The sequence below is a fragment of the Clupea harengus genome, chromosome 24 (assembly GCF_900700415.2).
Source record: "Clupea harengus chromosome 24, Ch_v2.0.2, whole genome shotgun sequence".
Classification (NCBI taxonomy): Eukaryota; Metazoa; Chordata; class Actinopteri; order Clupeiformes; family Clupeidae; genus Clupea; species Clupea harengus.
In genome coordinates this window covers 19265773-19280854 of record NC_045175.1, presented here as the reverse complement: position 1 = coordinate 19280854, position 15082 = coordinate 19265773, and the positions used below count along the sequence as shown (strand labels likewise).

At 44.1% G+C, this 15082-nt stretch overlaps 2 protein-coding genes and 1 long non-coding RNA gene across 3 annotated transcripts; all 3 read right to left on the bottom strand.

The window, feature by feature from the left end:
* Positions 1 to 566: 566 nt before the first annotated feature.
* Positions 567 to 2586, bottom strand: LOC105905293 (microfibril-associated glycoprotein 4-like). Its single transcript, XM_031562326.1, has 6 exons — positions 2555 to 2586; positions 2033 to 2230; positions 1615 to 1711; positions 1276 to 1443; positions 668 to 938; positions 567 to 597 (listed from the first exon to the last, which is right to left on the bottom strand). Exons 1-5 carry the CDS (start codon positions 2555 to 2557, stop codon positions 685 to 687), a joined length of 720 nt encoding a protein of 239 aa, XP_031418186.1. The 5' UTR covers positions 2558 to 2586; the 3' UTR covers positions 567 to 597; positions 668 to 684.
* Positions 2587 to 9961: 7375 nt separating this feature from the next.
* LOC116219123 (microfibril-associated glycoprotein 4-like) lies at positions 9962 to 13426 on the bottom strand (the record flags this gene model as incomplete). Its single annotated transcript, XM_031562091.1, has 4 exons — positions 9962 to 10397; positions 10679 to 10846; positions 11892 to 11988; positions 13220 to 13426. Coding segments are annotated over 4 exons (732 nt in total), but the record flags the coding sequence as incomplete, so codon positions are not given.
* Positions 13427 to 14195: 769 nt separating this feature from the next.
* Positions 14196 to 14990, bottom strand: LOC116219216. The gene is made up of 3 exons (XR_004163123.1): positions 14931 to 14990; positions 14634 to 14784; positions 14196 to 14231 (listed from the first exon to the last, which is right to left on the bottom strand). It is a non-coding gene; the product is annotated as an uncharacterized LOC116219216 (long non-coding RNA).
* Positions 14991 to 15082: the final 92 nt, after the last annotated feature.

Here is a 15082-nt window from a genome sequence, read left to right as displayed (position 1 = left end):
CACACACACACACACACACACACACACGCACGACTTCCCTGAACTTTGCAGTTCTCAGAACTAACACATTGAGCTGACATGTACCTGACGTTTCCAGAGAATTCTCTTGTTGTTTTAATATTTTCAAGGAATTCAACAGTAATAACAGCAGAGTAGAGCTCAAAATAGAATATTTAACAACATTAATTGGATACAATACAATGAAGAATTACAGCCGCTATGCTTGTAACATCTTTATTAAGGGCTCAGTTAAAGAACACATACTTTATTATAGAATTAGTGTGTATCAGACATAATTTCTAATTAATTGCTTTTAATGGCTCAAGTCCTGGTGTATGAATGCCCATTTTGACACTTTCATAGCATCACCACACAGGGCACAAGAAATGCCTGTTAAACACGCAATCCACGGAACCATCATCATCATCATCATCAGCATCGTCATTATCGTCGCCTTTATCATCATCCTCATCACTTATCTTCATTATGATGGATTTCAGGGAGTAGTGGAACCCTTCATCATCATCATCATCACCATCCTCATCCTCATCTCCACCATCATCATAATCATCATCCATTCATAATTATCATCATCATCTTCACCATCATCATCATCATCATAATCACCATCCAATCATCATCATCATAATCACCATCCATTCATCATCATCATCATCATCATCACTAAGACACTGGTCTTATCTTCATCGTGATGGATTTCAGGGAGTAGTGGAACCCTTTCCACTGGTTCCAGATGACCCCGTAGCCATAGCGACTGTGGGCACCCCACATGTAGAGCCCGTTGAGGTTGGCGTGGTGACAGTTGTTGTACCAGAAGGCCCCGAAGTACAACAGAGCGCAGTTCTCAGAGGAGGACAGATCCTGGTCTCGGTCGAAGGTGGTGAACTTCCTCCCGTTGTGATGAATGAGGGCATCCCCTGGTGGATGGAACACAGAACTGCAGATATAGTTTCGAGTGTTGCTTATTTTCTTAGAGATTAAACTGATTCTAGATTTTTAAATAAAATCTGGTTGAAGCTGATTTTGGAATGTCATTGATTTGACCGGATTAGCTTTGTGTTGGGAAAAACCAAAACCCTTTTTGTTTGTAGTTTTGTACATACAGTATGTGTGTGTGTCTCTCTCTCTCTTTGTGTGTGTGTGTGTGTGTGTGTGTGTGTGTGTGTGTGTGTGTGTGTGTGTGTGTGTGTGTGTCTGTATGTATGTATGTGTGAGTGTGTGTGTGTGTGTGTGTGTGTGTGTGCCCATCCCTACCTGCTCCCCCGTCTATGTATCCAGACACGCCTAGTTGGTAGCCTTCGGCCTCCGAAGCAACAGAGAAGGAGGAGTACTGGGCGTGGACTTTCCCCCCCTCAAAGTCCTCCATGTCCACTCTCAGCTCGTACTTCTTCTTACTGGTGAGCAGGTGGAGCCACTCCAGTCCTGAACATTCACATATGACAGAGATACAGGGTGAGAATAGGATGGTGTGTGTTTGTTTGTGTGTGTGTGTGTGTGTGTGTGTGTGTGTGTGTGTGTGTGTGTGCGTGTGAGTGTGTGCGTGTGTGTGCGTGTGTGTGCGTGTGTGTGCGTGTGAGTCTGTGTGTGTCTGACCTAGCCAGTGCTCTCCATCCGTGTTCCCAAACCCTGCCTTGTACTGATTCCAGGGCCTGTAGAAGTTCACAGTGCCATCCATTCTCCTCTGGATCACCTGCAAAACAGAGAACAAGACCCTTCATATCAAGTCCCATCTTCTTCCTCAACAGAAACATCTCTATGCCCAGCCTATGTGTTATATAACTATGGAATAAGGAGCAAGGTGTTGGGGGCGTAGGTAAAAGACAGAGGTAGTTTCTATTAACAATACCTTTGTGAGGGCAAAAAATACATTAAAAAGGACCAAAGATAATTGTATGTGATAACTGGTCTTGACTGAAATGCATAAATGGAGAGGGGAAGGATTTGATTGGAGAAGGCCGTGTGCTAAATGCATCAACAGAAAGGGAAATGCGGTCGGCCTCCCTTCACTCACGGTCCATCTGCCCTCGTCGTGGATGTCCTCGCAGCCCATGTCGCAGTAGGCCTGCACAGGCACGCTGTGTCCCATGGGGTATATGGTGTAAACGCCGCTGAGTTCGTGGCCGCTGTTGAAGATGTCCTCGCAGTTGACCGGAAACAGCGGATCAGAGTTGACCACCAGGGGGAGCACTAGAGCAATGATCCAGCAAATCTGGTGGCCAGAGAGGGAGAGTCAGAGAGTTATGTCAACCAGTCCTTATTTATGATCAAAGTTGTTTTGCCCATAAAATATGTACTTGCAGCATGACATTTTGAGAGTACATGTAAAAAACATAATCACTTCCAAATATCTGTAATATATATATATATATATATATATATATTTATTTATATATATATATTCATTTTTCATTTTAATTTGTCATGACGTTGACAGTCAAAACTTTTGAAAAAAACTGAATGAAGATAATAACTCCTTCATCGTCTCTTTAGAAGAACAACTTGGAGTCATTTAGACAAAATCACATGGACTCACCATGATGCTGTTGCGTGATTCCCCTATAGATGTGAGATATAGAATAGAATTGAGTGTTTATGAGTGATTCCCCTATAGATATCCTGTGAGACATAGAATACAATTGGGTGTTATGACAACCCAGAGTATGAACATTTTGTTACTCTTACATTTTAAAGGTTAATACTCAAAAAATTCATGCTTTTAAATATAACATCGTATCAAAAATTACTACAAGGGTTGTAAGGAAAGTACAGGTGTGAAAAGTGGCCATGCAAAACCGAAACAATATTTCAGACTACATTTAAATACAAACTGTATCTATGTTAACACCGAAGAAAGACTACTATTAAACACAAACTGTATCTATGTCAATACCGAAGAAAGACTACTTTTAAATAAAAACTATATCTACAAACCAAAGAAAGATTATATTTAAATACAAACTGTATCTATGGTAAAACTAAAGAAAGACTTGCCGGTTAGTTGATGAAGGAGGAGAGCCTGTTGCCTTCAGAGTAGAGAGGGAATGATGTTTTATAACACAGATAGTGAGTGGGCGTCTGAGGAAATTTTACGGAATTTCGCCACCTCTTTTTCCCTGATTGCCTCAACTGTGTACTATCCAGGATCACAACATAGAAGTGTTAGACAGCAAACATCAGGCAAGAAGCGAAGCTGAGTCAAGACCAATATTTGACTGAGGGCGTGTGTGTGTGTGTGTGTGTGTGTGTGTGTGTGTGTGTGTGTGTGTGTGTGTGTGTGTGTGTGTGTGTGTGTGTGTGTGTGTGTGTGTATGCTCTGGGGCTTTTCAGGGTTAGGCAATGGCACTGAACTCCCAGGGACAGCAAACCTCAAACAGCAAATAGGGGCAAAAGGGAGCAAATAGGTCTACGACACAGTGACACGCAGTCTGTGTGTGTGTGTGTGTGACACGCAGTCTGTGTGTGTGTGTGTGTGACACGCAGTCTGAACCTCCTCAGTGTCTTCAACTATTTGATCTTCAGCTATTTGATTTTGAGCTATGTGAGATTTGATTTGACTTCATCTGATATTGAGCTTCATGATATTTGATTTGACTTGACATAGTCAAGACTTGATATGAACATAGTCTAATAAACTGTATAAAGCTGTGGTTTCCACTATGGATGTTAAAACGGCTGCTTCCACCAGCTGCATCCAGCTGTGCACCCCACTGTGCGGGCCATGCGGGGTCTTGGGGTCTATTGGGAGGTCACCCAATCAGTTGATCCCAGGATTCCGTGGGGCTCGTGAACAGTGGAATTTTACTGACCATTTGGTCAACTCAAGACAGTTTCAAGACAGTTTCAAGGTCCCCCTCCAGATCATGTCCTCTCATTCCCCCTCTCACCTCTATATAAGCTTAACCCACCTCTGGCCAGCTGTGGGTCAAGAGAAGCTGGAGAGGAGCGTCAAGTAGTTGGACAATTCGATCAGACATTCGCGATCATTCATGCCGTGCGTCATTGAGAAGGTGAGTGTTTGTTATATGTGTCATTTAGTGATTTAGTATGTCAGTATCATTGTAGCTAGTATCAGTTAGTTCCTGGTATCAATTTCATCTGTATCATTTGTATTTCACTCCGTTACTGCTACTTCAACGAGTTAATGTTGGTAACGGAGATAATGGAATGTTCACCGTTACACGGCACGGTATTAAAGGGACAGATCCGTATTTATATCATTACCGTCATAATCACTGTTGTATATACTGTTTCATCTTTATCGTATTTAATTGTTAATATTTCTATATCTGTTATTCATGTCATTCCATAGAAACCACGGATCATTGTATCAGTCATTTCACGGATAACTCAATCACGGTCTTCAATCATTCATTATCATCCAGTTGAATATAAGTTCCTTACAAGGATAATTATATTCACGGTCAACATTCAATGTCGCAAGTGTGTGTGTGGAAATAAATACAGTTCATCCGTCATCATTGGGACTTTGGCATCCATTCATGTTCTAACCGGACAAACCTGTGGCGATTGTCACCTATTTCAGTAATCAGTCATACAGCTCCTTTTGGGATTCCTTCACATATCCCCTATTTTACAGCGTGCTTTTCAACTCTGTTCTGGTGAAGGGGCCCACTGTATGATATGGGTTCTGCTCAAGGATTCCTCTTGTTCATGTAAAAGGGTCTTTTCCGTGTCACCTATGATGTTAAGTGCCTTGGGACACACACACACGCAAGCACGCACGCACGCACGCACGCACGCACGCACGCACGCACACACGCACACACACACACACACACCTATGATGTTAAATACCTTGGGACACGCACACACACACACACCTATGATGTTAAGTGCCTTGGGACAAACAAACACACACAGTGTGTGAGTGTGTGAGTGTGTGTGTGTGTGTGTGTGTGTGTGTGTATGCTCTGGGGCTTTTCAGGGTTAGGCAATGGCACTTAACTCCCAAGGACAGCAAACCTCAAACAGCAAATAGGGGCAAAAGGGAGCAAATAGGTCTACGACACAGTGACACGCAGTCTGTGTGTGTGTGTGTGTGACACGCAGTCTGTGTGTGTGTGTGTGTGTGTGTGACACGCAGTCTGAACCTCCTCAGTGTCTTCAACTATTTGATCTTCAGCTATTTGATTTTGAGCTATGTGAGATTTGATTTGACTTCATCTGATATTGAGCTTCATGATATTTGATTTGACTTGACATAGTCAAGACTTGATATGAACATAGTCTAATAAACTGTATAAAGCTGTGGTTTCCACTATGGATGTTAAAACGGCTGCTTCCACCAGCTGCATCCAGCTGTGCACCCCACTGTGCGGGCCATGCGGGGTCTTGGGGTCTATTGGGAGGTCACCCAATCAGTTGATCCCAGGATTCCGTGGGGCTCGTGAACAGTGGAATTTTACTGACCATTTGGTCAACTCAAGACAGTTTCAAGACAGTTTCAAGGTCCCCCTCCAGATCATGTCCTCTCATTCCCCCTCTCACCTCTATATAAGCTTAACCCACCTCTGGCCAGCTGTGGGTCAAGAGAAGCTGGAGAGGAGCGTCAAGTAGTTGGACAATTCGATCAGACATTCGCGATCATTCATGCCGTGCGTCATTGAGAAGGTGAGTGTTTGTTATATGTGTCATTTAGTGATTTAGTATGTCAGTATCATTGTAGCTAGTATCAGTTAGTTCCTGTTATCAATTTCATCTGTATCATTTGTATTTCACTCCGTTACTGCTACTTCAACGAGTTAATGTTGGTAACGGAGATAATGGAATGTTCACCGTTACACGGCACGGTATTAAAGGGACAGATCCGTATTCATATCATTACCGTCATAATCACTGTTGTATATACTGTTTCATCTTTATCGTATTTAATTGTTAATATTTCTATATCTGTTATTCATGTCATTCCATAGAAACCACGGATCATTGTATCAGTCATTTCACGGATAACTCAATCACGGTCTTCAATCATTCATTATCATCCAGTTGAATATAAGTTCCTTACAAGGATAATTATATTCACGGTCAACATTCAATGTCGCAAGTGTGTGTGTGGAAATAAATACAGTTCATCCGTCATCATTGGGACTTTGGCATCCATTCATGTTCTAACCGGACAAACCTGTGGCGATTGTCACCTATTTCAGTAATCAGTCATACAGCTCCTTTTGGGATTCCTTCACATATCCCCTATTTTACAGCTTGCTTTTCAACTCTGTTCTGGTGAAGGGGCCCACTGTATGATCTTCTGCTCAAGGATTCCTCTTGTTCATGTAAAAGGGTCTTTTCCGTGTCACCTATGATGTTAAGTGCCTTGGGACACACACACACACACACCTATGATCTTAAGTGCCTTGGGACATACACACACACACACACACACAGAGACCCTGTCCCTGTCTGTCACAGGGAGTTTGAACTGTGCTCAAATTCTGAATTGAACTATATTTTAAGTGAAACTATTAAGACAAGGGATGAGCTCAATGGTCCTGAGGCAGGCAGGTAAGATTGTGGCCGATACCTCCCACCCGTGTCACAAACTCTTTGAGGTTCTTCCCTCCGTCAGGAGGATGCGGTCCATCAGGACCAAAACCTCACGCCACAAAACCAGCTTCTTCCCGGCTGCAGTTGGCCTTATTAACAAGGCCCGGGACCCCCACCTGACCTGGACTCTTATCCCACACCCCAAGTCTGTGTTACATTAACACACATTACATTGCACATTGCACATTGCTCATTCACATTGCACTGTGATTGAGAGATGATTGATTTGGAATGTTACTGTTAGGCTAAGCTCGGCACTGTCTTAATTCATTCCACTGTCTTGCATTACATTGTCCTCGACTACTTAGCCAGAAACTTCCCACCAACATTAGGCTCACTACAATGCATATGATCGAGCTTTTTTGGAGAGCGGAGACAACTAAGTAAATATGAGCTGACCAGAGAAGATGTCTGTCTGACTTATTGCACCCGTCTGCCTTCATGAGGGCGTATGGTTTATTTACTGATGGAATAGCTTTTGGACACTAGAGGGCGGTATAATACCAACGGGTCACCACATGTTCACTGACCTACTGACCCCCAGTGCACTCACAGAGACACATATCACTGGAGAGGAGGCTGTGCAGCACCTGGCCAAGAGAATGCATTACAATGAAGAGATCCACATTCTGAGGTCTGTTTGACCATTCTAAGTAAAGTCATGGGTCTCTCTGTGTTAGTTTAGATAGGAGCCTGATCTTGAACGCCTGACCTTTTTGCTTTAGTCGAACGTGGAACATGATACGTTATCACTATGAGATGAGGAACACATTAAGAGCTGGCTGCTCAGTTACATTTCATCCCTGGTCAATCTCCTGAAGTTTTATTTATTTATCATGATTTTTTTTTTTATTATTATTGTTAGAAGTGACATTTTATTTATTCATTGCTGAAAGTCTATGAGGGGAAAATAAAAGTTCTGAGGTCTGTTTGACCATTTATTTCTCTTGAATTGTTTTTATTTTTATTGTTAAAAGTGACCTTTTAGGGTCTGTCAGGGGTTTGCAGGAAAGGACCCAATCCCAGACCAGATGCAAAGAGTTCAGGGTTTATTTTCCAAAAATGTTAAACACGCAAAAGATCCAGGCAAACTAAAAATCCCAAAACACAGAAGACCCCCAAGTTAGGAGTCCAAAAACGGGCAGAGCAAAAAAACACAGAAGCAAGGCAGAGCAAGAATACGGGAAAGAATACAGGTTGACAGGACTCAGAATCCCTCACCATACTTAGACTGACGAACCAACACGAAACACAAGACAGACTTAACTTAAATACCAAAAGGGGGAAACACATAATAGAACACAGATGAACTAAACAAGGGGATTTAACAAGAAGCAGGAGAAACCAATCAGGCAAACCAACAGGGTAATTAACAAAGCAGGCGTGACAGAAGGCAGGTGGGGGCGGAGCTCAAGATGACAACAAAGAAGCACATGGCATGAACAAACAAACACGGGAAAGCACATGGCGGGAACAAGGAAACACAAAACAAAGACAGAGCACAATCCTGACAGGCTCACTATGAGCATGTGATCACGCTTTTTTGGAGAACGGGGACAACTAAGTAAACATGAGCTGACCAGGGGTACGTTCGTCGTAGGATTGAAGCTAAGTTAATCAATTGGCCTTTTAGCCCGTTAAGATTAGCGAGCTGATTGAGAACAGCAAATATCGGTTCGTTAACGGCTGACCCGCATCCTAATCATGTGGTTAATTTCAAGCAGGCTAAAGTTATCATGGCATTTGCGCGTGCACGTCCTACTTCAAAAGGCAGGAAAGGTCGATCACCAAAACCATGATTTTCTAACGGTATAATGGTTCTAAACTCAAAGAAAAGGGCTCTTTTTTTCTCCGCTGGCAAGTAGGAGATGAACATGAACGCTTATGAAGAATACAAGATCATAATCATGGCAAAATTCAACACCACCACCGCTGTGAGAGCAAGGTGTGTTGGGATGTTTATACGGTGATATCTATGTATGAATACCTGACGCCAAGTGTCAGCTGGTACAGAGGTTGCATCTGCATGGTTGCTAGTTCAAATCCCCTCATCTCCTTCCTCGATGTAGTTTTACATTTCCTTGGAAGTCGCTTTGAATAAAAGCGTCTGTTAAATGACTAAATTGAAGCAGTGAAAATAAATTGTCTGTATTTCTCTCTATTCTTATCATGAGTCCACCGTAATCATTTTCTACAATAATGATATACTATGGTGTACTAATAACACTCATATAATTATGAGTGCTTTGTTCTCCGCATCACCGACACTACAAAAATGTACCACTCGCAAAAAAGCGCAAGACAGTCAATGTGGTGTTTGCAATAAATGACTCGAGAAGGTCTTGTAAATTAATGATTCCTTGTCGGCTGAATCGGTAGCGCTCATACAAGAATAATGGATCTTGGCGATCGCAAAGAACTCTCTCCCTCCGCTAATCTAACTCTAATATCAGTCCTTGGTCAATGGGATCCCTCCTTTTTCCGGGGGTGTGGCAAGCTTATCCAGCTACACTTACGTTAGCCTGCCATGGAGCAGGTTAGTGCTAATCGATGTGTAACTATGGTGATTTATCAAAAGTTGCTTCCACGAACCAAAAAGAGGGGCGTTTTTTATCTTAGCCTGAAAATTAGCTCGCTAAACCGTTTAGCGAGCTACGACGAATACCCCCCAGAGAAGATGTCTGACTGACTTATTGAACCCAAGTGCCTTCATGAGGGCGTATGGTTTATTTACTGATGGAATAGCTTTTGGACACTAGGGGCGGTATAATACCAACGAGTCACCACAAGTTCACTGACCCCCAGTGCACTCACAGAGGCACATATCACTGGAGAGGAGGCTGTGCAGCACCTGGCCAAGAGAATGCATTTCAATGAAGAGACGTCCACATTCTGAGGTCTGTTTGACCATTCTAAGTAAAGTCATGGGTATCTCTGCGTTAATTTAGATAGGAGCCTGATCTTGCACGCCTGAAACAGCTGCCTGGAGGAGATACCAAGATGGCTGCCGAGTGGCGAGACTCTCACGTCTACTTTGTGCTTCACTGTATACCTTTTTGCTTTAGTTCACCTGGAACCTGATACGTTATCACTATTTGAGATGAGGGAGAAATTAGGTGCTGGCTGCTCAGGTACATTTCATGCATGGCCAATCTCCTGAAGTTTTATTTATTTATCATGAATTAGTTTTTTTATTGTTAAAAGTGACATTTTATTCATCTATTGCTAAAAGTCTTTGAGGGGAAAAAAATGAACTGCTGTGTTAAACATCCTCGCCTTAAACAAAGGGCTCAATTTTCAAGTTCCCCAAAAATGACACAATGACAACCAAGCACATCTTAGTGTGTGCACTTTAAGAATGAAACCAAACAATGGCTGAATGCAGAAAATTTATTTTAATGAAGATTTAAAAATTACAGACAAAACACAGCATAGGTATTCTGATCTGACCTGATCTGGTCTGCTGTGGCTTAAGGCCAGAGGGGGAGCTCAATCTTCAAACATATTTAACCTCTCTGACTGTTGAGAGAAGGTGTAGTTATCTGAGTCTCATCAGACACTAGTCACTGGTCTGATCTTCATGCTGAAGTTCTTCAGGGAGTAATTAAAACCTTTAAAATGGTACCACTCAACACCAATATATAACGGTGTGGCATCAGCCCCCAACCTGTACACCCCATTGGGGTTGGCATGATGACAGGCACCATACCAGAAGCCCCCAAGATGATTTTTAGCACAATTGGCACCAGATGCATCCTGGTCTTTGTCAAAAGTGCTGAACTTCCTTCCAGCGTGGTGATTCAGGCTATCACCTGTGGACATCAAATATTCCACGTGAGACAAATTATCCACCCTACCAATGACAATCTATTGTTACACAGAACACGTTACATTTACATACATTACATTACTTTTATTAATTCGACATAATTCCTCTCTCTATCTCTCTCTCTCACACACTGTCACACTCACACTGTCACACACACACTCACGTCACACACACACACACACTTACACACACTTACACTTACACACACAAACACACACACACACAAACACACACACACACACACACTCACACACACACACTCACCTGCTCCTCCATCGATGAAGCTGCCCAGGTTCAGTGTGTATCCGAAACTCTCTGGGTCCACAGAGAAGGACGTGTACTGAGCGTACACCTTTCCCCCCTCCCAGTCCTCCATGTCCACCCTCAGCTCACTCTTATTCCTCATGGTCAGCAGGACGATGTTGTCCAGGCCTACAGACACATACAGTCCAGAGAGAAAACAAGACAGTGAAGAACATGAAAGAACCAAAGAAAACCACAAGCTTAAATCCATTGTAAGAAGTCCTTGCGGCTGTCTTACCACTTGGTGGTTTTTAACTTCCAGTTTAAAAGAAAGAAAGAAGGAAAGAAAGAAGGAAAGAAAGTGTTGGCGGTGATAAGCAATAAAACCACCGAGAGGCTAAGCTAAGGAGTTTCAGTCGGGTGATGCGCTATACACATTTTCAATGTCCGCTACAAGTGGCTCGATTTCTTTTTCTGTTTTCTTTTACACTTTGAATTCCAGAAAAATAGCCTGCACGACGGCATTAACTAGGCTAAAGTGCAGGTGCTTCTGTGCAAGTCTGCATAAGTTTACAAGCGGTCAACTAAAATCATGATTGCTTGTTCCACCCATTTCCTCCATTTCCCAGGTGTCCTAGCACTCACAACCACAATTTAAACATTTAGAAAGAAATACGCACGATATCATACAATCTCTTATTGTGGCAAGCTAGCTGGGAAGAATAGAGACAGACACGTAAGGATCTTAGCTTTAAGGGCAAGCCCCATATCGCATGTACCACACAATCCTGGGAGTGCCATTTATTAACACGACTCTGTACACCGCACGACTCCCAGAGCGCCAAACAACCACACAGATCGACCAAGACGGGAGGAGGGTCATCACTTTAGCACTGATACTGATGGTGGACATGTACGTTAACATACAGTAGGTGGGACTCCACTAAGGCATCAAACATGAAATATACCCAGACAAAAAGATAACAGTTAGACATGCTGACTGCATTAATCATCAACAGTCCCACGCCCCAAAGCATTATGTGGTGAACTTCTTCAGCACAAGGAAGGGCAACAACTCCAGCAGCAAATTAAGTTACTGTTTGCCGTAACAATCACAACAAACCCTTGCAAGAATCTGGTGGGACTGACGTCATGAATGTATTGAGGTCCAGGTGACATGGCAGATAGCTATTGTAGTTTAAGGGGAAGGTGAGGTGTGTTGAAACAGCCTTACCCAGCCAGTACTCTCCATCTTTGTTCCCAAAGCCCTTCTTGTAGTGATCCCAGGTCCTGAAGAAGTTCACAGTGCCATCCATCCTCCTCTGGAACACCTGAGAGAGAGAGAGAGAGAGAGAGAGAGAGAGAGAGAGAGAGAGAGAGAAAAAGAGAGAGAAAGGGAGAGAGGGAGGGATAGAGAGAGGGGGGGATAGAAAAGGGGGGGTAGAAAGGAAGAGAGAGGGGGAGAAGGATAGAGAAAGAGGGGGAAGGAGAGGGGGGAGAGAGAGAAGGGGGATAGAGGGATAGAGAGAGGGGAGAGGGATAGAGAGGGAGAGAGAGAGAGCGGGAGAGAGAGAGGGGGATAGAGAGAGAGAGGGCGGAGATAGAGAGAGGGATAGAGAGAAGGTGAGAGGGATAGAGAGAGAGGGGGAGAGATAGGGAGGGAGAGAGGGAGAGAGGGGGAGGGGGAGGGAGAGAGGGATAGAGAGAGAGAGAGGGGGGAGAGAGAGGGATGGAGGGATACAGAGAGAGGGGGAGTGGGAGAGAGGGAGAGGAATAGAGAGAGGGGGAGATAGAGGGAGAGAGGGATAGAGAGAGTGAGAGAGAAAGAGAGAGAGGGAGAGGGGGGAGAGGGAGAGAGGGATAGAGAAAGAGAGGGGGAGAGAGAGGGGGAGGGAGAGAGGGATAGAGAGAGAGAGGTGGGGGGGTAGAGAGAGAGGGAGAGGGAAAGGGGGAGAGAGAGAGGGGGATAAAGGGAAAGAGAGGGGGAAGAGGGATAGAGAGGGAGAGAGAGAGGGGGAGAGAGGTATAGAGAGGGGGGATAGAGAGAGAGAGGGGGGAGATGGAGAGAGGGATAGAGAGAGAGGGAGGCAGAGAGAGGGGAGGAGAGGGAGAGAGAGAGAGAGGGTGAGGGATAGAAATAGAGGGGGAGAGATAGGGAGAAAGGGAGAGAGAGAGGGAGAGAGGGATAGAGAGAGAGGGGAAAGAGAGGGATAGAGGGATACAGAGAGAGGGGAGAGGGATAGAGAGAGGGGGGAGAGAGGGAGAGAGGTATAGAGAGAGAGAGAGAGAGAAAGAGAGAGAGGGAGAGAGGGGGTAGAGAGAGAGGGAGAGATAGAGGGGGAGAGAGAGAGGGAGAGAGGGGGAGAGGGAGAGAGAGGTGAGAGGGGGAGAGAGAGAGAACAGGGGTGTGTGTGTTCGGGGGGCGGGTAATTCGGTGATGAGAAGGAAAAAGAAACATTGATAATTTAGATACCGAAAAATACTGATATAAATTATAGATATTGATTACTGAGCTTTGTTTTATAGGTTCATCAAACCATGCTGTTATTTCTCATGACTCACTGTCCAGCCTCCCCCATCGCTCTCCATGTCACAGTAGACCTGCAGGGGGGAGATGGGCCCCCCAGGGAAGATGGTGTACACCCCACTGGGCTTGGATGGATAGTGGTCATGGAGATCAGAGCAGTCCACTGGCAACAGCAGAAAAGAGCAGCGAGAAGCACCAAAGAGAAGGGGCATAACAAGTAGGACCTGTGAGAGCACACACACACACACACACACACACACACACACACACACACACACACACGCACACACACACACACACACCCACACGCACACGCACACACACACACACACGCACACACACACACACACACACACGTACACGCACGCGCACACACCCACACCCACACGCGCGCGCACAGACACACGTACACGCACGCGCACACACACACACACACACACACACACACACACACACACGCACACACACACACACACACACACACACGTACACGCACGCGCACACACACACACACACACGCACACACACACACACACACCCACACGCACACGCACACGCATACAGACGCACACATGTACGCGCACGCACACAAACACACACACACACACACACACGCAATAGTCACAGACATACAACACACAGATGAAAGATGTCAATAAACGTATCCAGGTCCACCATGAATGTAACCTCCCCTATTTCTCCAGAAAATGTTTTATTATTTTATTACGTCACTCTGTGTCTGTCTTTGTCTCTCTTTTTTAACTACAAACTTTTGTTGACATGTCACTTGCTTTTAATCAACATAATGTGAAATAAAATGGTCAAACCATCAAATAATCAATTCAATCAGTGGTTGATGATGGGTGACATAATAGAGACAAGACAAGACAACCAAACACTGTGACCAGCTGAACACACTAGTATGTACTATATAAGTACTATACTATACTATACTATACTATACTATATAGCCTACGGTTATTTGTCCTTTTGGTGAGACAGCAGGGACTCACCATGATCGCGTCGCGAAGTGCAAACATTTGTTTTCTGGGGAGGAGTGAGATCAAAAAAAAAAGTGATAAGGAAACAGTCCACATGCTTTCAGACAGGCAAGTATTCATTGCAGTCAGCTGTCTGAATCAGAGCATTACAACAGTTTGATGCATTGTTCTACCCAGAGGAAGAAGCATGGAGGATCTCAATGAAATCAAACACAAATGCATTTGATGTCATGTCACAATAGCTGTAAATGACGACAGCCTTGTGTAAAAGAGGTAACACACTTAAAACACACTTACAGTACTGACAGTGGCAACGGTAAATTGTTTTATAAAAAAAGATAATTAAAACATTTAAAAAATCACATTTATTGAATATAATTTCTTGTATTCTCCTTTTCCATTTCCTTGCTCAAAGTATGTGACAGGATCACCGCCGATGTCTCCTTACCCCATTTTTGTAGACAAGCGTGAAGAGTTTGTTGATCTGTCCCTCTGATATCTGGTGAAAATGCAGTCTGTTCTGTGTCTCTGCTGCGTCTTTTATGCTCAACATGGAGGTCAAATGACACATGACAAACCCTCTCATGGGATTTAAACACCTGTACAAATCAAGAAATGAACACATCAGCATGTACTGACCTTGTTTGTGCCTAAGCTTGCCACAGCAGATTGGCAGACTGACAGAAGTGAGAATGGGGAACTTTACATCTAGACATTTCTCTACAAGACATCTGTAGGGATATACCTGCAACAGGGAAGCAAGCTGCATTTTCTGTACAGTGAGAGGTGGTGCCCATGTTGTGTGATGCGAGTGGCATCTCAAAGAGGCCAAAGAGGTCTGCTGCTGAGGCTTTTTGACCCTTTCAGGCCTCCGTTCGTGACCCCCCATGAACTCTC

What these genes read in the sequence shown, in the direction of transcription:
- LOC105905293 (XM_031562326.1), bottom strand. An exon ending in ACGACGAGGGCAGATGGACC is followed by an intron (nt 1,712 to 2,032) that starts GTGAGTGAAGGG and finishes TCTGTTTTGCAG; the next exon opens with GTGATCCAGAGGAGAATGGA. An exon ending in GGATGGAGAGCACTGGCTAG is followed by an intron (nt 1,444 to 1,614) that starts GTCAGACACACA and finishes GTGAATGTTCAG; the next exon opens with GACTGGAGTGGCTCCACCTG.